The following is a 22922-nucleotide window of genomic DNA, read 5'->3' on the forward strand; positions in this document are numbered from 1 at the left end:
AGGAAACTTGATGACTTCTCAGCTCTAAGTTAGGGACGCCTGGGGAACCCTTGTTGAAAGCATAAGAAGAAGAAGAAACCCCCTCCTGCAGCGAAAAAAAAAATCACCTGAATAAACAGATGATGCTCTATCTCTTCCTTTCAGTGCATAATCAATGTATCATTTTCACTTCGTCCATAATCCCTTTCCTTTCATGTGTATCTACATACACGATACAGCACAACAAGGTCTGTTAAATTATTCACTGGCGAAAGATCAATATTGTCAATATGGACAAAGACAAAACGCCGCAATGAAATAAAAGGCAATTCCGTTAATCATGTTAATATTCCTCTCTCTCTCTCTGTGTGTGTGTGTGTGTGTGTGTGTGTGTGTGTCTCCGCTGTCAGCCATCGCTGCTCGTTCCCGACACCAAACGACGTAGCCGCGGCGCAGCGCAGCGGTGTCCATGATCATGTTCTTCTCGTCCCCCTCGGACGTAAAAAACAACGGACACCGACGTTTTTTTCCTTACTGTCATATTATTTTGATTCCTCGGGGAGTTTCGGGCCACGAAAGTGGGGGAATAACAACTTTTTTTGCTCGTCGTTTTCACCACGTTACGGATCATTCGTGTGCAATCATCATGGGCTCCGGTGATTCCACCCTCTCTAAAATCCCAAACGTGGAGGAACTGATGGAAGAAACTGGATGTAAGATCATGACTGCTAAGTTACTGACACGTAACAATATGCGCACAGACAGACACACTAAGTTAATGTTACGTTTGATTTGTTGTGCTCAACACCCCACATCGCGGGCGATTTCGCACTCGGTGGCTCTCGCGTGTCGTGCGCTGCGCTGTGTTGTTCGCGTCCGCTTTTCGCGGTGAACGTGGACGGCGATGGAGGCGGACCGCGCCGCGGGCTCGTGCGAGGCCGTGCGCTCGTGGGCTCTGTGCTCGCGCGCGGCGCAAGCTGCGTCGAGCGGCCGCGCAGCTCTTTCAGCGCCCATCGTCGTGCGAACAAGAAGAGCGCGATCGATGATACAAAACAAACAGTCACTGTTCTGGCCGAATCGAAGCTATGAAGCGCGATTACGGTGGTCCGGCTCTGTTAAGCGTTAAAAATGTCTTCTGTGTCACTGTTGCGCTTAGATTTGTGAAAGAAGTTGAGCCATAAAGCCTTTATTCGCACTGACTGAGTGAGTGGCCGGCATGATAGAAGAAACATTGATCATCTGGGTGCAGTGAGTGAGTGACCGTGATTCGCTGCGCTCCACTTGAGCGGCCGATCGATTTGTTAAAACGCGTAACGCGTCCTACTCCAGCGGCCGTGTTTGTGCTTAAATTGTTGTTTTACACGCGGTACGTGAGAGGCAGGAGGGATTGAAGTTCGCTGACTTCCTTGCTTTCTGTGTGCGACCCCGCAGTCAGCCCCGCACACGTGGTCCGCCTGTACGAGCGCTTCCAGGCTTTGGACAAGAGCAAGAAAGGTCAACTGAGGTGAGGCAGCTTTGGCTGTTTCCCTGCGCAAATAGTTCATTTAGCACTTGACAAGTTCTAAGAGCTGCTTTTTTTCTTCTTCTTCTTCTTCTTTTTTTAAAATAAGTAACCCTGGCCTTCTTTCTTTCAGTCGAAAGGATTTCGAATCCATCAAAGAGTTGGCCACGAACCCTATTCGAGATCGGATCATTGGAGCATTCTTCGCTCAAGGGTAGCGGAGCCATTTAGAGCACTCCTATCATACACGTGGTATAACGGTGTACACTGCCGTACTGAAGGAGCAATTACGTGGACCAGTGTTACATTTTGCACAGGGGCAAAACTGTTTTAAGTGTCTGTACGTTTATTCACTTAGCAGACGCTTTTCTCCAAAGCAACTTCCAGTGGATACAAACAATGTAGTGTTATCAGCCCACACACCTTACTCACTGCTAGATACACTGTGTCACTCATCCATAAATCAGTGGAACACACTCTCTCTGTCACTCACACACTATGGGTGAACCTGAACAGCATGTCTTTGGACTGTGGGGGAAACCAGAGCACCCAGAGGAAACATGCAAACTCCACACAGACTGAGCAGGGATCAAACCCACGTTCTCTCGCACCACCCAGGCGCTGTGAGACAGCAGTGCTACTCACTGTGCCGCCATTACTGAGCAGGACTCTGAGATCAGGCTTGGAAATAAACTTTTATCAGAACCTCTCATACGTATTCTGTAATGAATGAGCTGAAACATAAGATCTAGAGTTCTGCATGTCTCTGTTTACTCTAGACAGACATTGGTCAGATGATCTACACTTCCTCCTGAATTTTCTATATTCTAAACTAAAAGAATAAACTAAATGGTGTCGGTTGAGGTCTGGGATCAACAAGTCAATCTTGAACATGTCAACGTCCCCCTAAAATTGCAGACTATCAGAAAATCGGTATGTTTTTAAAATGCACGTAATAGGATTTTCACGTTTTTCACCACAAATGTTCATTCCTGTATGTATCCGTTGTGCAGCACTCTGCATCACAAAGCTGAGAAGAGTGCTGTACAAGAAATAAACTGAACTGAACTGGATTAAAGATGAAATTGCTTGTATAAGAGCATGGTAAACATACCCTTGCAGATGGTCATCCAAAAGTTAAAACATCCCAAAATTTGCCTTTTTTTTGGCCTTTTAAATGACTAATAAGAGGTCAGAGATTCAGTTTGCTGTAAACTGTTTAGTTTATGTGGAGGAGTATGACGACAGTCTGTTAGTGTCCCATTCTTGGGTAACCTCTGGGGCCAGTGCCCCTGTAGAATTAGGATATGGTGGACTGGATATTGTTCTTGGGCTTTCTGTGTGCATTTTTCACCACCAGAGTGTCATTTTGCTGCCAGGCAGGAAATGGTGGATTTCCACACTTTTGTGAGGATCCTGGCCCACTTTCGGCCCGTGGATAAGAACCGTCCGAAGAAGGCCAACATGCAAGAGCCCGTCAATAGCCGGACCAGCAAGCTCCGTTGTAAGTGCCACAGCAGCTGTCCAGATTCCATCTTTTGCAACTTAGCTGGAAACTTTTCACAAACGAAGATCAGGTATAAAGCAGCGAATGTACTTCATAATAAATTCACGGAGAGATGTTTCTGTTCCTTCAGTTGCCTTTCAGCTGTACGACCAGGATAACGATGGCAAGATCTCAAGAAATGAACTTCTACAAGTGAGTACTAAATCCACATCCATATAACCATTGCCACATCTCTTTCCTCCTTTAATGTATTTCATACACTGTTTAATGTAATAAAGCACTTTGTACTGATCCGGTGTGTATAGGTTTGGGATGTCCCAAAAAGGAAATGAATATGTGGCAGTTCTTCCGTTTCATGTTTTCTTTTTTTTGTGTGACACCAGCCAAATTTCTAGAGTTGCTGCACTGCTGTGAATCAATAATAGCAGGAATCACAAGAATAAACACTTATCACTTGATGTGAAATCTACTAATAGTATTTCGATTTAGCGGTAAAAATTACACCAGTATGCTTTTCCTGATTTCTCGCTTGCAGTTATTTTCATTTGCTGTGTGTATATGTATATATTTTTACCTTTTTTCATAATTACACATCACACGGGCTTTCTGAATAAATCCTGAGTTAACTTTTTAGAACGAGGTACACGTTTAGCTTTTATTGTGGCAATATTTCAATAATGCAGGCAGCTGAAAGTGATCAGAAGAAAGCAGTCCTGGTTCTAAGAGCAACGAATGGATGGATGTGACGTATGATTTGCAGGTGTTGCGCACCATGCTGGAAATGCAGGTGACGGATGAACAGTTAGAGAGCATTGCCGACCGCACCATTCAAGAGGCGGACCTGGATGGGGACAACGCCATCTCCTTCGATGAGTTCCGGAAGGTAGAGTCTATCAACCGTAATGGCAATCTCTGTGTGAAACCGTCACATGTAAAAGACGGTCTTTAGAAATCGAGTGTGAAATCTTTTATGTATATTAGTTCTAATGGTGTCTTCAGATGGTAGCTGCATTTTGAATAATTCAGGTGTATTGCCTCACTTGTAGGTGTAGATACTGTGTGGGTGTAGTTATTTCGGTAATCATTACATTGTGCTGGAAAAATATGAGTGCTGAAATAAAAATGTTGGGCAAAATTTAAAAAAAGATGCTTAGGCCAAGGCTTCAATGTAGTGAATTAAAGAACGAAATATTAGGTATGTAACTTTATGAATGTAAATTCATTTTTAAAAAGTGTGTATGTACATACGTGTGCACACGCAGACGCACACTTTTTAAAACATCCGTTGTGAGCGCTGCAATCACTGCTTCTTCTCTCTTCGCTCACTGCTTCTTGTCTCCACAGTCCTTGGAAAAGGTGAACATTGACCACAAAATGAGCATTCGTTTTCTACGCTGATGTAGATATGGAGAACGCCTGGGTGGACGTCTGTACTCGGCTCACCAGTCCCCTCCTGCTGCCTTGACCATCGTCCTTTGACTGGAATACATTTGAACTTGTACTGATTTTTGTAGGATATTTCTGAAAGTATTACACTACACACTGCGTGTTATACTTCAGATATAGTAATTGGTGGTGCTGCTTACTATATTTCTATATTTACTACATTTTGCAAATTTTAACTGAGCTTTAAAATAATGTGCCCAGGACTGTCAACATGAACACGAAGGTCCAGTGCTTGAAAAGTATTATTTATTAGTAAAATTATCTGTTGCTAAGTAGTGTCAAGAGTTCATGCGGGTGGTTTGGTTTCAACTGGCACTGATTGCTGCTAACCAATAAAAGTTGTGATAACATTTCTGATAAATTTGGCAATGCATAATTTCTCATTTGGTCTTTCTGTATGCCAGTATTATACCAATTTTTTGTTGGCATATTGTAGCAGAGAGAAAATTAATTCAATTTGAACGTGTCAGTGCTGCATAAGTAACAGAAACTAAAGAATAAAAATGATGTAATGCAAAAAAAAGACAATACATAAAAGGTGAGCAAAAATAAATAAAATTACTTTAAAAAAATGAATATGTTCCATCACAGGCAAGATGAGTTATATGTTTAGAGCAACAGTAAGGGAACCCCACATGTCTTCATAGTCATTGATCCTTGTGAGAAAGAGTCATAGCCTCCATCGCTGTATGGTCAATGAGGAGATTACTGGATAGTGTTAGTAGTTCTCTTATTCTGTTGTAACAGGGCGGACTTTTTTGGCAATACTTTTAAGAGGAAAGTGGCAGGTTGTCATTTTCAAATGTTGGATTGATTGCTGTGAGAAAGGTAAGCGCTGAATGAGTGCTTGCTGAAAACGTTGTGATGCGGTGGTGCACATTTGTGTCACAAGTTGCACATTATTTTGGGGGTCGACTTAGCCGGCGAATATAGGCCTAAACCTATATTATACCTCTTAATTTTTGGAGGTCAATTTATATGCCGGCATATATGGTACATTTAGTCGGAGTCAGAGTTGGTACATTTTGACCGACTCCGAGTCCAGTAACCCAATAATTGCTTCCAACTCTACAGCACTGCATTTAGGGCTTATGTCTGACAGTCCCTTGCCTCTGGGTTTCAATTTGTGTGTGTGTGTGTGATTGCCTGCATTTTGCTGGTATTCTATTCAGGGTGTGTCACACCCTTTGTTTCTGAGATAGGAGGCAGACCACTGTGACCCTGCTATGGATGAGCAGTTATTGGTAAAGAAATATTGAGTGATGAGTTTGTCCCTTTTTTAAATTTCCTATAGAATTTTGGAATAGTACAGTAATAATGGGATCTATTAAATGATACAGCTTGCTTATGGGTGGAGTCAATATTGTGAAAAGGTAACTGGATTTTAACATGTATCATTCTTCCAGTTATGGAGAGAAGTACATTCATCCTGTGGAAAGAGTGTGCCTCTGCAGATTTTGATAATGGGTTGATTAAAATATGACACAAGGCTGACAGCGCTATGAAAATATTAATACCTTTTTAGCAGATATGGCATGTTGGAGAGGGGAAGAGAGGTTTATGTCCTGGTGTACACAAATCAATGTAGGATAGTGGATTAGCTATTGATTTTATTCCATTTGTGGAGAAGCTGGATATTTCGGAGGAACTCTTTATGAGCTTAATGGCTTCTTGTAATGAGTTTAAAGGGTTATGTAAGTATAATGATATGGTAAATGCATGAAGGCTGACCTCATGCTGCATGCTGGGGGATGGAATTGCTTTGAGCCTGATGTTCGGCTGCATCGCTGCAACAAGAGGCTCAGTGAACAGAACAGATGAAGTGGGAATCCCTGCCTAGTGAAATATTTTGTATGTAATAACTGTGACCGTGTGTGGGCTGCGCATCACCGTTATTCAGTGAATATCACCAGTTCATCTTAAACGTTTCTTGTACGTCTCCGAACGCTGCCTGTTGTCTCTGCGCTGAATTGTACCTCGACAGTTCTTAAAATCGGTGGTTACTTCTCTGAAAATGTGCGTTTCGTTCATCTTTCATTCCACATCTTTCATTCCTGACGCATCGCTGAAAATGAAACGATATTAATTGACAGGTTTAATTCCCACATGACAGCTGTTAGCTGTGATTGAATGTTTTGGATTTCATTTCATCATCAGATGGATTGTTAAAATTGAAGGACTGCAGGAAGAATCGAAACTGAACATTGACGTACGATTTGACCGGAGCACATTAGAAACATTTGTCTTAAAGTGGATTTTAAGAAGCCTGGTTTCACAACGCTAGACATCTAAAATGAAGCTGGTTTCGTATTTATCGGCCTTTTGTGTATTTGCATAGTTGCTTCAGCTGTTCCCTGGCTGTATGGTATGCTGAAGATGGCTGGATGGCTGGAGACCCCCACTGGCTGCTGAAAGCGTCCCGCCCTGCGCCCCTGAGTCAAGGCTGAAGTTTTGCACCATGTTTACCACAAGATGGCACAAGAAGGACAGCAAGAGCAACAACAGCACCTTGTACCAAAATACACAGCGCGCTAATGGAAAGAGAGCGTAGTGCCATACTTTGTGTTATTTGAATTTATCCAAACATCCATACAGTGTGACATACAAGGTACCTTCTCTTTAACCAGGCATATTTTCAAATATCCCTGCACTATTCGACACAATCTATATCCATTATATTTTACAAGTCTTGGCAGCACCGGTGGTTTATCATGCCAGTGAGAGCTATTTCAGATAAACTGAACTTAGACTTCACCTAGAGAAGAATCTACAGTATTGTCAAGGGTAGAAAGTTCTTGTGCTCTTCTGGTGATCTTCCCTTCTCAGGCTCCTTCCAGATATTTTGTCATCATGGGAATATTTCAGCTGCAATTTATTTTAGAATTGTGTGCAAAACAGATGAGGAAAACGTGCGCACACAATTGATATTACATGCCGAGGCTTGGTTTCTTGCAAGAAGAATTGGAGAGGAATTGTGTTGTTAAGGAATTTTATTTTGCACAGGCTACGTATTGCAATACAAGTTCAAGTTTATTTCCTCAGAAGTCATTGCATACAAAAATATGTAGCCAATTGTCCCTCCTACTTATTCCTGGGCTGACAGGCCACTAAAAGCCAGTAGAAGGAAAAACCACATCCTAAATGAGGGCAAGAAAAAGAGCAGGTTTGCACGGTTTGTCGTCAGGCTTGAGCCGTTAATGTTACCCAGAAATGGTTTGAATGCAAAACCATCGTTTATATTTCTGCTAAAAGCCTCACCTGCAATGGTGATGGTCATGGTGAAGCGGTACAGCAGCACATCTGTGGATCCTCCCTTGATGTGGACAGGAAGGCCGTTGTCTTCCTGGAGACCCAGAGGCACAACAGATTTTGTGACGAGACAAGCGCAGGTTGGTGAGAGAGGACTTCATGAAAGGGAGATGCGAGGAATCCGGTCAGCCTTCGTTACTGTATTTGAACAGGTCCCTTTGGATTTTTGTCAGTGGTCAGTTTACTAACGGAAGCCTTCAAAGAACCTGGAGGTCTGTTTGTAACTCGATTTGTTTGTAACTCCAAAGTCACTTCACAGTCAATCAAAGCTAAATAGATGGATGGGCCATCAAGTGAAATGAGACGTCTAGCAACCGCTCACATGGTGTTCTAGGTTCGGGAGGGGACAGAAGTGGCTGACCATTGCCTTTGTCTGTGCATGTCTGCAAAGCGCCAACATCAGGTGGACATGCAAACTGTGCACCTTTAGAGAATCTCAAACCCACATGCACTGAGCAGGAGCTGTGAAGGGCCAGCTATAGCCACTGTGCCACCGTGCACCTCAACAGCTACATCCACCCTTCCAATTATCCCCAGGTTAACTTCTGTAAAGCTAGGTAATGCCACATTCAACCCTCCACCTCCTGCTATCCCCCCCGCAACTTCCTCTTCCCATCCCTTTTTCTGAGTACATTTTGCTGTCAACTAATGGCAGAAAGTGGAAACACAGGCCATTTTTACTATGCAGTAAAGTTCAAGAAGGTTGCAATAGCACAGGATAAATACTATAGCATCCCTGTTTGGAAATTCATATATAGCAGCTCAACATGACACATAATAACAGATATGAAAAAATAACAAAAAACAATAAACAAAACAATAAACACAGAACTATAAATAAAATACACTTAAAACTAAGCCCTGAGATCTTTGAAAACTTGTAATTCAGATGTTCGTAACTTGAGGTACATGTGCGCTGAAAAAAAGTCATCTCCACAACCTCTCATTCCATCCTGATTTCTGTCCCATTTATCACACTTCAGTGTTTGTCACTTTCTGGCCACATGGCTGAAACATTATTGATAAAACAACTTTAAAAATTAATAATTTTTTGACCCTGATTTTCACTACTAGGTGAGGCATAGCTACAGAGCTTTGAAAATGAAGTCATCACGTCTTTGCGATGGATGCCTTATGGAGATCTAATAGAGGTCTGCTCACCTGGAATAATTTTTGGTTCTCTGGCACCTTGTTCACCATCTGTCTGGTTGTCGTGTTAAAGCGTCTGGTCACCAGTCTCTGAAGGCTCTGTTAAAAATTAGATTCCAGATAGTGTAGACTGCAGTAATATTTCCCTGTTACTGTGCAAGGCTTACAAAGAAAAACAGTAATTAAGGGAACATGTTCTAGGAGGGGGGGGCACGGGTTTGGCCAAAGCCTGCTGTGTGGCGGGTTTGGGTTTTGAGCCCTGCTGGGGGTGCTTTGCGGCGGACTGACATCCTGTCCTGGGTATGTTCACTCCCTCCTCAGGCCTGCACCCTGTGTTGCTGGGTTAGGTTCCAGTTCGCTGCAACCCCCCTTGGGACAGGCGGTTGTAGATGTTGGCTGGTTGGGTTGTTCTAGGATGGATGAATTACATGTTGTTCTGAACTACAACTCAAGGCTACCACTTCTGTCCATGTAAAATGTTTTTCATTTTGTTTAATGAAAAGGAATCTTGGAAAAAGAATCTGTACTTCATTCTGAATGACCAAACTATAAACATTTACTGGAAACATACAATTGACCATGCACACATTCCCTTATCTGTCCGCTTCAAATACTGGAAGGAACACAGCTGAATCAAAGGGTGGTGTTTTTACTCTACTTATGGTCTCCTTATGGTAAGTTCCACCAGTTAAACTGCAGGGAGAAATTCTGAGACTATCGAAACCATATCTGCCTAAGTGCAACAGATAGAAAAATCAGTAAAATACAGCTATTACCATTTCATAGTCACAGATGTGCAACCTGGACTTTCACTTCTGTTGAGATGTGATACCTAGGTTAAAAATATCCCTGGCTGCTGAGCAAAGGAGCAGAAGTAAAGAGTGTCTGGCTCTCGATTCTTTCTCATTATTTAGGGAACTATAGAGCAAGAGGGTTACACTCATGGCCCCAACCAGCTGTTTGATGGCCTCACTCACACTTTCCGGTCACCATCTGTTGTGGTTTCATTGCGGTTTCAACGCTACTTATTAAATGTACTAAGTGAAATCCCTCAAAGTAACATTTAACAAAACAATGAAAAGCTTTTGTTGATTTCTTATATTCCAACAAGCCAGGCACATCCAAGAATATGTTTTATATTCAGGGCAGATGTCCTGACAGGGAGTGCGGTGATGAGGCAGGTTTGGCCTATGCCTGTTGCTTGGCATGTGTGGGGTTTGAGCCCCGCTTGGGGTGCCTGGTAGTGCACTAATGTCCCATCCAAGGTGTGTCCCCTTTCCCTTCTCCTTGGCTTTGTGCCCTGAGTTGCTGGGTAGGCTCTGGCTTGCCATGACCCCTGCTTGGGATGAGCAGTTGTAGACAATGCAATGCAGGTGTCATGGGATTATGCTCCACAGGAAATCCCACTATAGAACAAATTCTTTCTAGGGTAAACATGGCCATGATACTATAATGGTTAGGGCTACTGCCTTTGGGTCTGAAGATCACTGGTTTGAATTTCACCTGTAAATTCATGCTAGACTTCTACCCATTTTTAGCCGGTGACACATGTTTCTGGAATTCAAAAACTGATCCCATGATTAACATTATTTCACCCACTCCAGAGGAAAAGAAACCCATGAAGACATCTCACCTTTTGCCTTGCAACTCACCAAAACACACACATTCAGTAAGAAGGCTAGAAGTAGTAAACTTCAGAAACTCAGCTTGTAAAAGGACAACATTCAGCTGAAAACTTCTCCTACTTTGATTAAAATGCAAACTTTCTATATTCCCCTGATGAAATCTAATTTCCAGTTCCATGTGTGGTCTGAAAGAAAAAAAGGAGTTGGAGAAAGATCTCTTAAAAAGTTCAAATGTAGTCTGAAATGAAGTTCAGTTGTCAAGAAACATTTGTTCTTGTATATTTCTTTTTGGCTCCGTGATGCGCTCTGTCATTCAAAGTACACCCGTTTTACCCTTTTAAAAATCCTAGTTTAGAGCATATTGGTTCTGTGCTAAAACATGGCTATACATCAGTAATCTTGTTTCAAACTATTTGAAACACTCCCTGTCCCAGTTTTATCAATAATAATCAGTTGCTTGACTGACATTTATCTAAAATATTTTACTTAGTCATTCAGCAGGCACAACTTGAAGGAAGAGTGTTCTGCAAGGATATTACAGGAGAAGGATGGGGTCTGAACCAAGGACCACTGGGATTACCAAAGCATGTCCTTAATAAACATGCTTTTTGCTATTCTAACATATGCAGCCACATCTGGACTAGATCAATATAGGCAGCCATGAGCTCATGAAAGACAGAATCCAAACTGAAATGCATTACAAGGTCATGCAAGGTCAGAGTCTTGAAGGATAAACCATGTTTTGTATTAATAGAGCTATACTGCAGTATGATGTTAATTTAAATTCATTCATTTAGCAGATGCTTTTCTCCAAAGCGATGTACATGCAACGATGTGTCAATCGTTTTTTTGTTTGTTCATGTACAATTTTGCAAGCATGCTGTCCCTTTAAAACCAGTATGGCACTGCATACTCAAATGCCAAGGTCAAATGGGGAGCTTGATTTGGCAGCAGAACGACTTCCACCCAATGGGAACAAGTGATACTGTTACATTAACCAATCAGAAGAGGTTGTGAGGAGGAAGGAAGCCAAACATTTTCCCAGTTCTCAGAGCGTGAGGCTAAAAGTGGAAACAGCTAGAGTGTCTTGCTTAAGAGCAACATGACATACAGCCTTGTATTTTTTCCCATTAGCCAAATTACAGATTACTGCTTTATTTATAGTATTCACAGGGTTTGTTTACAATGAATAATTTTTCTTTTGCTTGTAATGTTTGAAAATCTAGCACATACTGAAATTACACAATGTCTTTTCTTTTGTTCTGAGTTGCACCATCTGAAGCTAATTTAATCCCCAGACTCACTGAAAGTCCTTTTCAAAACAGCTCCTCTTGTTACAAAAAGTATGTTTTTTCAGATGTGGATTAATGTAAATGACAAACAGAGACGCAGCATACATTTCTCAGATGCACCTGAAAGGATTATTTAATCACGAGAACTGAAACAAATTTCAGTCCTTAAAGTAAGACTCGCCGAACAGAAACAAACATGACTTATCAACTGATCCCAAACCGTCTGCATCTGTTTCGTACGGAGAGTGAAATCAGACCAATGACAGTACAAAGGTCAGACTAAGTGTAGCTATAGTTTCGAGTCTTTCGTTCTCTCGCAGTCATAAATCTGTCCTCGGTACATCTACTTTCACCCTTGAAAGCGAATCATAGCAGAGAAGAATGCAGCTGGAGGAAGAATGTTTGTCCTTTACCAGTAAGTGTCTCATGTTGAGTCGTGTGCAGCGCTGAGCTCCTGTCGCTCTCCCAGCTCCCAGTCAGATCAGGGCACGGGCACGTACTGCAGAAGCCCTGAACGGGAGCCAAGGTACGGTCTGCACGAAAGAACGAACTCCGAGAACGAACTGGCAGCGCAACAGAAGCTGAGCAGGGCTGGTCACAAGGTCACTGTTACCTGCCATGGCTGACAGGACAGCAGGTGAAAACACGGGACGGTTAGGGCTTTCTTCAGCCTGCTGCATCTGACTTCGAAAGGAATAAAATCCCTCAGCATAATTGTTCATTTCACTTTCTTGGGGAGAAGGGAATTGGGAAATGATATGAAAGAATAATAAATATTAATAAAAACCGAATAATTATTAAACCACATTTGGCTGACTCATCTGCCAAAGACAACAAAGTTTTAAATGAGCAGTAAGGTATTTTTTTGGAGGAGTAGTTCAAGATAAGTACCTTACTGAAGGCTCTTGAATTAGTGAATCTTTCAGTTACAAAGTAATGGCCCTAAATGTTATTCTGCCTCATTACACAAAAATGAGCTCAGATAGGAGGTTTATCTGCCGAAGGGTTTGTGGAGACAGCAGCACTAATGTGCAGCTTTATTTCTCCAGGGTTCCCATGGTGTGTAAAAGTTGAGGATCATTAGACATTACTGATATCACATAAAATGACATCATACAAGTCAGCCCTGGACATATCATGATCCTAATGAGAAACAGTGGAAGCTGAAAAAGATGGACATTTCTTTTCATTACTATAACTCCCAAGACATCTTGGTGACATTGATGTTCAGGTTCCCCCATCGTGTGTGAGTGACACAGAGAGTGTGTTCCATTGATGAATGGATGAGTGACCCAGTGTAAGTGGTGTATCTAGCAGTGTAAGTCACCACGGTGAATAAGATGTGTGGGCTGGTAACACAACATAGAGTTCATTGTAAGTCGCTTTGGAGAAGAGTGTCTGCTAAATAAATCAGTGTCAATGTAATGTAAGACATTTGCTATAATTGCTAAGAAATTATTGTAACACTTTAAATCCCAAAGGCAGATTTTTTTTCTGAAAGATGATTTGTAATATACTTTGACAATACATCTTTAGAATAGAATTGAGACTCCGCAAGAAAGATGATGATCCTTAAACTATGCATCCAGTATAAACTTAAATTCATTATGAAAACAGGGAATGATAAAGCAGCCTCTGTAAGCTGTTGAAATAATATGAAAAATGCCTTTTTGAACAAAACTTGTTTCCTGTGAATGATTTGAGAGCAGAAACCAGCAGATGTGCATTGGATGTTTACCAACCATAATTTCACTTAAAGCAATGACCCAGAGAAAGGGGAACTGAAATTTTTGAGCAGGACTCAAAAACACGTGACAACGATTATTTAAAACCTGCTCTCCTCTTGGCCTGTCTGACAAACGACACCAGACCGATTTTTCAGCCTGTGAAAATACAGCTGGTGGTAAGTTTAAATCCAGTTACATTCCTCTTGGAGTTCGTGTTGGTCATCTGAGGTACACTATGACACAATAGTAGACATTGTAGACTTTGTATAAATTCGGAACATATAGCCCACATAAGCAATACCGTGCAGACAACTCATAAACAGAATTTCAGAACCACACATAAGCACTGTACACCTAAATTTTACTCATTTACTGCATTTTTGCAAATTATGCAAGGAGAATTATCAGTTCACATGCTCGTTCAGGATAAGATGTCTGAATGTGATAAAAGTTTAACATTTTAATTCCACAGCGCAACCATGCCAGTGAACTCACTGCTAATTTTAGCTGCGCTCGGAACCACTGCTCTCAGTGCGGAACACGTCAACATGTTTACCCAGGAAGAGAAAAGGTAGGGTTGCTTTGTACACTGTATTTTACATTTGTATCGTAGGAGAGACATAAAAATGAAAAGCAGTTTGATTCATAGAATAACTGTAATACGTATAATTAACATGTCGATGCACATCAGCTTATTGCATGTTAGTTAATGCAAATTAAGTGAAAGATCAACATCTCTCGAGGTAAATATAAAGTGACTAAATATATTGGCGAACACCTGCCTGATGCTTTAGAGGAGTTCCCATTGTTTTAAGTGAACAAATCTGACATTTCAGCAGATACTAAGATTTAGATCCAACTTGTTGCTTTAGATGTGTAGAACTTGCCAGATAGGTGCAATCCAACTCACCTTATCTTTATGGACCGCTACACGCACACACAATACTCAAGAGTATAGTATTTGTGACTGGAAAAACTGTGTTTTGTCTATGATCACAACCACGGTTTTCCATGGAAGGCTGTGCGACTGGGAATGCATGACCCTTGCTCTGTTGTGGCCAGGAGCCTTCTGCGTGGTGAGTGCAGTGTTTAACAACCTCCTTTATTCTGCCACGAAAACTGTGTCTCGGAGAACAGATCGAGACACGGGCGAGGTTGGCACGAAGCATCTTGAAAAACAGGTTGACTTAAGATTAGAATACAGATGTATTTTACCACTCAAGGTTAAAAGAAAAACAGAGGTGACACGGTGATGCAGAGGAGTTGGCATGTTCTGCTGTGAGTTTGCAGGCTTCCTGCTAAGGAATCGTGCCATTTCATTTCCAAAACTGCTCCTGGGGAGTCAGTGTGTGGGTGGCCTGGAGTCCTTTCCAGGATGTTCCTACCTCAGATCTGAAATTCTTGGGAATGGATCCGCTTCACCGCAGTTTCTGAATTTGGAGAGAGAGATGGCTTTAGCTGTTTGTTTTTTTTTGTTTCTCTTATAATAGAAGATATTATTTTAATTTTCTTAAATATTATCTTTGGAATTAAGAATATCTCTGCACTTCTCTGGAATCAAGATTTTTTTACATTGTGACACTGTTGTGTAACAGCTTTTTATGTGCTTTAGTGGGACCGAAAAATACCAAGAAATGCATCCAGTGGATTCAAATTACATCACAGATATTGGGGGACATTAGGCTTGCTTGAACACTGAAAGGAACCCAAATTTATGCTTATGTCTGGAGATAAAAGGGCAAATCTCCATCCATCCATCCATCTTCCTCCGCTTATTCGGGACCGGGTCGCGGGGGCAGTAGTCTAAGCAGAGCCCCCCAGACTTCCCTCTCCCCGCAAACCTCCTCCAGCTCCTCTGGGGGAACCCCAAGGCGTTCCCAGGCCAGCCGGGAGACGTAGTCTCTCCAACGTGTCCTGGGTCTGCCCCGAGGCCTCCTCCCAGTGGGACATGCCCGGAACAGGAGGCATCCGGAACAGATCTGAAGAAAAAAAAACATTTGGTTCCCTTCAAAAAAGTTTTCAAACACAGCTGGTAACATATGGCGTCAAGTACTTTATCACAGTATGTAATATGACTCATATAGTGCAAACAGCCTAGTGTTTTCTATAAACAACTTTTGTGCACTCTTTTCATTAGTAAAAGAATAGAATAGGCAATCTGTGGACACTCCTCGTGACACTGCCGTCTCAGAAGTGACGGAGGACACTGGGTTGGACGTAAGGGATGTAGTAACTCTTGACGCCATATCACACACACTTCACACCACTCTGGCTCATCTGGACAATAAAAACTGCTATGCAAAGCTATTATTTGTGGACTATAGCGCGGCATTCAACACCGTCATCCCGACCAAGCTGATCCACAGACTACTAGGGCTGGGACTGAGTGCCACATTGTGCAATTGGATCCTGGATTTCCTCACCACCAACAGACCCCAGCATGTGCGAATTGGCAGAAATACCTCCTCCCCACTGACCCTCAACACTGGCACTCCACAGGGAAGCGTCCTGAGCCCAGTCCTGTATTCCTTGTTCACACATGACTGTGTGGCCAGACACAGCTCCAACACCATCATGAAGTTTGCTGACGATACCACCATTGTGGGTCTGATCACCAGCAACGATGAGACGGCTACAGAGAGGTGGTGGGGCTCCTGGCAAAGTGGTGCCAGGACAACAATCTGTCTCTCAATGTCAGTAAAATCAAGGAGCTGGTGATTGACTTCAGGAAACAGGATATGGCTCATGCACCCATCTACACAGGAGGGGACATTGTAGAGAGGGTCAACACCTTCAGATTCCTCAGGGTGACCCTCACTGCCAAACTCACATGGACTGAGCACACAGCATCAACCGTCAAAAAGGCTCATCAACGTCTCCACTTCCTCAGGCGTCTGAAGAAAGCCAGGACGTCCACTACAGTCTTCACCACTTTCTACAGGTGTGCTGTGGAGTCCATCCTCACAAGGTGTATTACATCCTGGGGCGGCAGCTGCTCCATACAGGACAAGAAAGCCCTACAGAGGGTGGTCAAAACGGCTCAGGAAATCATCAGCACACAGCTACCAGCGGTCGAGGACACCTACACCACACGCTGCCTCAGAAAGAAAACGCGCATCGCGAAAAATCATAGTCACCCCACACGGGCACTTTTCTCTTCTCTGCCATCTGCAAAGCGGCTCAGGTCTATTCGAACCCGCACTGCTAAGTACAGGAACAGCTTTTACCCCACTGCTGTAAGAGTATACAACAATCACCAACGTGCCACCTTTATTAACTAGAGTTGGACTGCTCCTTCCAAGCACATTGGTAGATTACATTGTCACTTTAAGCATTCGCATGTTCTGAGTCCTATGGCTGTCTACTGTTATTTATTGTTATTGTTATTAGCATTACTCATTGTCATTGCTATTGTTTTTGCTCATAGTCTGTGGAGAAGTATTCAAGAAGAATTTCATGATATTTGTACACGATGCTTGTACCTATGACAATAAACTTGAAACTTGAAACATAGCATGATGGAACAGCTCCTTTGCGCTGTTCCAGAGATATTAGTACAATGTTTAAGCCTTTGATTTTTATACACCTTGTGCTTTTCCATTAAATAGCAGTGATGAATTCTTTGGTTTTTTTCTCAGAGCCTGAAATATAATACATCAGACTGCGTAATCCCAAAGCACATTCAGAACTGGACCATCCATGGTTTATGGTAAAGGAACTCAAATGAGACAGACTTCTTCTGTAGACTTTGTATTCACGATAAAAGCTTAATAAATAAGAATTTTTCAAAAATGTCAAAATGATTTGCATATGTAAATACCCTGGGCATTTTGAAGGTTTTGCATTATTTTACCAGTTCATTTCAGGTGCCTTTAGGAAATGGTCAGTTATGCATCTATACATTCAATTAAGAGTCCATTGATTTCAAGTGAGAATCCTGCTGTCTCAGTGAAACATTCGATAAAAAAGGAGAAGAAACATAAGAGCCACTTTCATTTCCTTGAAAATGTAGCCTGTGTGTCCCTCTTGGATAACTAATGCTGCTTCCTGTCTGATTCAGGCCCTTGAAAAAAGAAAGATGCTGTGACTGCTGGCCAATTTTCCCCTCTGACCTTACGGTGAGAGTCGCATGCCTGAAACTCTGTGTACGCAGCCTGTTCCTCGTAGCACTGACCTGCACAAGGCCTTCATACCGGTCAGTGGCTGCATTTCCCCAGGTGTTAAGCATTTTAGTAGTAAATACGTTCCGCTGGACTTTGGCATTCCAGAAAGAGGCTTTCTCACTGTGGCCTCTTTGTTCTGTGCTCGTCCACTTGTCTGTAAGAGCAGATAGATTCGCAGCATGTTTTAATTTAATACTTTCCTTTCCTAGGAACTGGAACCCGAACTTTCCCAGTTTTGGCCTACACTGATCAACAGACCTAACTTCACCTTTTGGTAAGAGCTTTCTTGGCTTCAAAGCCTGGTCAGGAAACAATAAAAATATTTTGCGATTAGATAACTTTGGCGGGTCTGGAGTTCGAGCCCTGCTTGGGGTGCCTTGTGGTGGACTGGCATCCCGCTTGGGGTATGTCCCCAGCCACTCCAGCCTTGTGCCCTGTGTTGCCAGGTTAGGGCATCAGGACGAGCAGTTGTAGCCATTGTGTGTGTGTGTGTGTGTGTGGATAGCTTTGGCACTGGCAATGATCTTCAGTGGAAAAATAAATATCCTTTTTATGAGTATTTTATTATACGTCGGACATATCATAGAAGGGGGTTCAATATAAAAATCATGGAGGTTAAATTTAATCCAATGTTTTGAATTTCCTCACACCTTGTCTCTGAGTGTGGAGCAAATGTGCTTCTTCTGGATTACATCTTTAAGGACCAGTAAACTGCAGAAACCCTTTTTACTGACAAAGGCCTTTATTATAAAGCGTCATAGCATGTGGAAAAAAATGAACTATATACAAGATTTACAAAAGTCCACTACATTTCATATACTTCATCAGCTAGACAAACAGCGCACATCTACAGCAGCCCCCTGCAAGAGAGCAAATGAACCCTTTACATAGCCTCCCTTCATTCCTGTAGGAAGGACTAAACCTCTGACATACATGTTTTAAATTACCCAAGACCTTTACGTAGATTTGTGCATGTAAATCATTTTCCCTTATTACTATTGACCATTCTCAAAATACAAAGATTAATCAAAACAACTTCATTGCAAACTTCCCCAGCAATGTGTTTCCCCATTTACCTCCCTACTAAACATGTCCAGTACTAAAACAGGCAACAATTAAGGCTACCTAGAACCTCACTTTGGTTTTCTGTCAGGCCTAAAAGCAAACCGTGTTGTTGGACAAGTACTACAGTGAGATAAGAACATAAGAGACATGCATAACATAGACCTAATAGGGGAGTTGAGTATTTGTGTATGACACCATACTAGTCCAGGTGTGGGCAATGAGTGATGTTCCTTAACTAGGACTAACCTGCTTGCTCACAAATTTGCAACGTTGCGTGAAAGTAAATGAGCAATAGTACAGTATGTGTATATAAGAATTTAGAAAACTCACAATGCATAATTCATTTCACCTCAGTCCCATGAACGAATACCAAAGAGTTTTTGGACATGTCGCATCACTAAATTTGACACATCATTTTAAAGGTCATGTGAAGCCTTTGAACTTCTTCCCTCACGTTCTTCAACTTTCACAGGAGGAATGAATGGATCAAACATGGCTCCTGTGCAGCCTGCAAGGAGGGAATGAACTCCCCCACCCGTTACTTCCAGGTGTCACTGAAGTTACGCAGACACTTCAACATTGACAAGTGAGTTCCACATATACAAAGGCTCCTTATTTGAGTGTGTCTTCACAAGATTCCAGACATGAGCTTCACCCCAATGTTTTTTTCTATCCTCTCTCAAGGATCTTGAACACTGCAGGCATTGTACCCTCCTGCAACAATCCTTACAAGGTAGGTTTTCCACTCTGGTGTGAGTGCCTCACACTCACTATTGACAATGAAAAGGCAAACAGGATTTTGGCGTAAGTGCTACTTCTCAAAACCCTTCTTTAGATCAGTGACCTACATGAAGTTCTGGATCGCATTCTTGGTGACAAGTATGAGATCCAGTGCGTGAAAGATGATACGGTGAGTGGGTTCTATTTCTGCTCTGTTCATAAGACATTCAGGAGATTCAAAAGAATATCACTATAGAGGACTGGGTAGTTTGTATCGATTAGGAGAGTGATATTACATGCTAATTACATGGAAGTTTAGGTTAAGCATTATAGGTTATTAAAATAGCCTCTATTTTTATACTAAAAGGAGTAATGAAAGCATCAAACCATATGTATATTAACAATAAGGAACCTGCAGCTTTCAGAATAGCTTCAATTCTTGTACCACAGCTGTCACATCAGAAGTGAACTGAGAGTACAGAGTCATAACACAAAAAGACTAATTTTTTTTTTCTCCCCCTGTCGACAAGAGCTGGAAATCTAATCCTGATTCTCCACACCAAAACTTCCACTAAAGATTCAGTGATGGTTAAATGCGATCAAGATCGAAATCAAGGCATTTGGTTCCGATCTGGTGCTCGTGAAACCATTCTTGCGCTCTGTCTCTGCAGTTTGTTTTACAACATTTTCTTAGAATATGGCAATACTGCATTGGGAAATTATGTTTGCACATTTAATGATAGTCCAGGACTTGAAATCTTGCTTTCTGTAGCAATAACTTATACAGATGAGCTAAAATACAGCAGTATTAGGCATAGATTATGTTGGAAGGTGAGCAACACAAGGACAGCAAGTTGCGTAGTGGTTAGTGTTACTGTTTTCAGACTCAAAGAACCCAGGTTTGAATCACACCTCTGGCTGTAGTGCCCTCATGCAAAGCATATACCTTACAATTGTTCCAGTACAAATTACCCACCTGTATAAATGGAGTTTAACATTGTAACACCTTCTGGAGAAGATACTCAGCAATATAAACAAACGTGTGCTTTAAGACCTGGCAGGCTTTGTACAAAAGGATTAGCAGTTAAATGCCAAACATGTACCGTCTCTTTTCTAAAGATAAAGCCTGTCATCACTTTGACCACATGAAACACTGTACGCTGTGTGCTATACCTGCAGCTGTCGACTCTGCACCTTGGAGTTGATGGCTGTTGGAATAGCAAAAGCCTGGCAGAATGCCTAGTGTTCAAACTGTCATTCCTCCCTGAAGTTCAATCACTTTCCACATATGGTTAGAGGGCAGGTACAACCTGAACATTTTTCTGTTCCAACACCTTCCTCAGTGTTACCTTTGCAGTAGTGGGATGTGAAAATTCACAAGCATATATGTATACACAGTAACCAAAAACATTATCGTTATACTTAAAACATGCAGCTCAGTTATAGAAGGGAGAAAGGGGTGATGTCATCTCAGTAACATGAGTAAATACTTCCTAAAAAGCTGTCCAAAATGCTACAGTTAACATTTTCCAAACTATATGGCTGATCTAGCTTTTTTTTTTCTTTTTTTTAAAAAAAAAAAAAAAAAAAAAAAAAAAAAAAGGGGGGGGGGGGGGCAGGGGGGAGTCTCTACATTAGTAAATGGTTTTCTTTTCACTGATGTCCCCCCCAAAAAAAGAATGATATTGCAAAATTCACATCAGCCTAATTTTGTGCATTTAATATTTTAGGCATGCTTTTAACATTTAGAGATGTTTAACTTTGTAGTAATTTTTGAGGCCATTTTAGGCTTTCAGCAGCTATCCTGTTAAGTCAGAGGTGTCCAACCTTTTTTTTTTGGCTAAATGCTGCAATTATTGTCAACTGGTTTGAGGGCCACACCAATAAAATCACAGTAACATAATGAATAAATGTCTAAATCGTTTAAAAAAAAAAAAAAAAAGATTTTATTGTAAAGTGCAACAGTATTAACCCGAGGAGTACCCCTGTGGTCAAATATGACCCTAGTGTGACCTTCACCTCCTGTGTAGCAGGAACCAACTATGCCAGAATTTTATTTGTCCCATTGCTTCCACACAGTGTATATAAACTTTTCCACTAGTTCACTACAGGGCACCAGTAATGCAATGTAATGCAAAGTACTAAAAAAAAAAAAAAAACAAGCAAATACATTTACAAAGAGTAACTCAGTGCAAAAAAAGTTAACAGTGAATAAAAGATGAGAGCAAAGGGCACTAAAACGGAAATATTTTAATCTAATAATTTAATATTTTCCTTGTCCAGGATGGGTGGGCAGCCACTGGCACTTGGACCCCCAGAGGTTTTTTTTTTTTTTTTTTTTTTTTTCCTCCTCCCTTGACTTCCATTTGGGAGTTTTTTTTAGTTCCTTTCCTCTGTGGCCAGTAGGCATACTTACAGTTTTATAAAAGATAAAAGCACCAATAATGTATTTTACTAGTCTGTAGTCAACTACACCAGTCTAATCAACTGTCTTTTGTTTCCTTGTCTGATGTATTAGTTTGTTTGCCTTATGCCTGTGTTCAAGCACTGTCTCTGCATGAGAAGAGCGCTCTGTAAAAAATAAACAGAACTGAAAATACAGTGCTGCCACTGACAGTGACTGGGCTGCAACTGTACACAGCTGGAACATTGCCCACATGGCCTCTATCCAGCTGCTACTCCTTTTTCCTTAGAATCTCATCACTCACCACTTCATAGTATGTACTGTTAATCATACACCTAACTTCTTGTCTTTGTGACAGCATTTTACCTTGCATCTCATGTGGTCTTTCCATTTGTGCTCATACTATGAATTAGTATCAGCATGATAGCACCTATTGACATTTCAATACCCTAACCCAAAGCAATTCACCTTTTTTAGGGTCGGGAAGTATGGTTTCAGGTGAAGATTTACCTGTATCAGAACTTTACATTAGGATGTCACACATATGACCAGGAAAAGCTAAGAGATGCCCACACACTCTGGAGCAGCTCATCAGGACACCCCTGTCCCCAACAAGGACCTGTCTTCTACTTTCCCATCAAATATGAGGATCCCCTACACCCATGTGACTGAGACCTTACTAGTGGAAACTCAACATCAATGACCCGCTCCTACCATTATGTAATGCAAAGATACTCAGTTGTGTGTACAATAACGTATTTGGGTGTAGCATTGTGTCCAGTATCATATGTGTAAGGACTTTTCATTCATGATAGCTAAAAATGCAAAGAAAACCATCTATCAGCTTGAATAGTTTGTACTAGAACTATAGACGAGCAAATCAACCCAACTCAACACAATTTCATAACTGAAAGTGGAGAAAGTATCATTCCAAACATTCATGCATTTACCTGTTTATTGATGTGGAATTCCAACACCAAAAAAAAAAAAAAGAAAAAACTAAAAACAGTGTGGTGTCTTATTGATGAACAATTT

At 41.6% G+C, this 22922-nt stretch overlaps 3 protein-coding genes across 3 annotated transcripts; 2 read left to right on the top strand and 1 right to left on the bottom strand.

The window, feature by feature from the left end:
• Nucleotides 1-383: 383 nt before the first annotated feature.
• chp2 (calcineurin-like EF-hand protein 2) lies at nt 384-4972 on the top strand. Its single transcript, XM_018742729.2, has 7 exons — nt 384-692; nt 1411-1483; nt 1614-1694; nt 2860-2984; nt 3118-3179; nt 3748-3870; nt 4332-4972. The coding sequence occupies exons 1-7, from the start codon at nt 449-451 to the stop codon at nt 4383-4385; spliced, it is 762 nt and encodes a 253-aa protein (XP_018598245.2). The 5' UTR covers nt 384-448; the 3' UTR covers nt 4386-4972.
• A 2409-nt stretch (nt 4973-7381) lies between these two features.
• Nucleotides 7382-12379, bottom strand: cox7a1 (cytochrome c oxidase subunit 7A1). The gene is made up of 4 exons (XM_018742835.2): nt 12222-12379; nt 8904-8990; nt 7692-7776; nt 7382-7570 (listed from the first exon to the last, which is right to left on the bottom strand). Exons 1-4 carry the CDS (start codon nt 12234-12236, stop codon nt 7515-7517), a joined length of 243 nt encoding a protein of 80 aa, XP_018598351.1. The 5' UTR covers nt 12237-12379; the 3' UTR covers nt 7382-7514.
• Nucleotides 12380-13648: 1269 nt separating this feature from the next.
• Nucleotides 13649-22890, top strand: rnaset2l (ribonuclease T2, like). The gene is made up of 10 exons (XM_018742834.2): nt 13649-13711; nt 14008-14106; nt 14554-14611; nt 17174-17244; nt 17596-17653; nt 17908-17972; nt 19236-19349; nt 19448-19496; nt 19599-19673; nt 22365-22890. Exons 2-10 carry the CDS (start codon nt 14015-14017, stop codon nt 22557-22559), a joined length of 777 nt encoding a protein of 258 aa, XP_018598350.1. The 5' UTR covers nt 13649-13711; nt 14008-14014; the 3' UTR covers nt 22560-22890.
• Nucleotides 22891-22922: the final 32 nt, after the last annotated feature.

This window comes from Scleropages formosus, chromosome 10, assembly GCF_900964775.1.
Source record: "Scleropages formosus chromosome 10, fSclFor1.1, whole genome shotgun sequence".
Lineage (NCBI taxonomy): Eukaryota > Metazoa > Chordata > Actinopteri > Osteoglossiformes > Osteoglossidae > Scleropages > Scleropages formosus.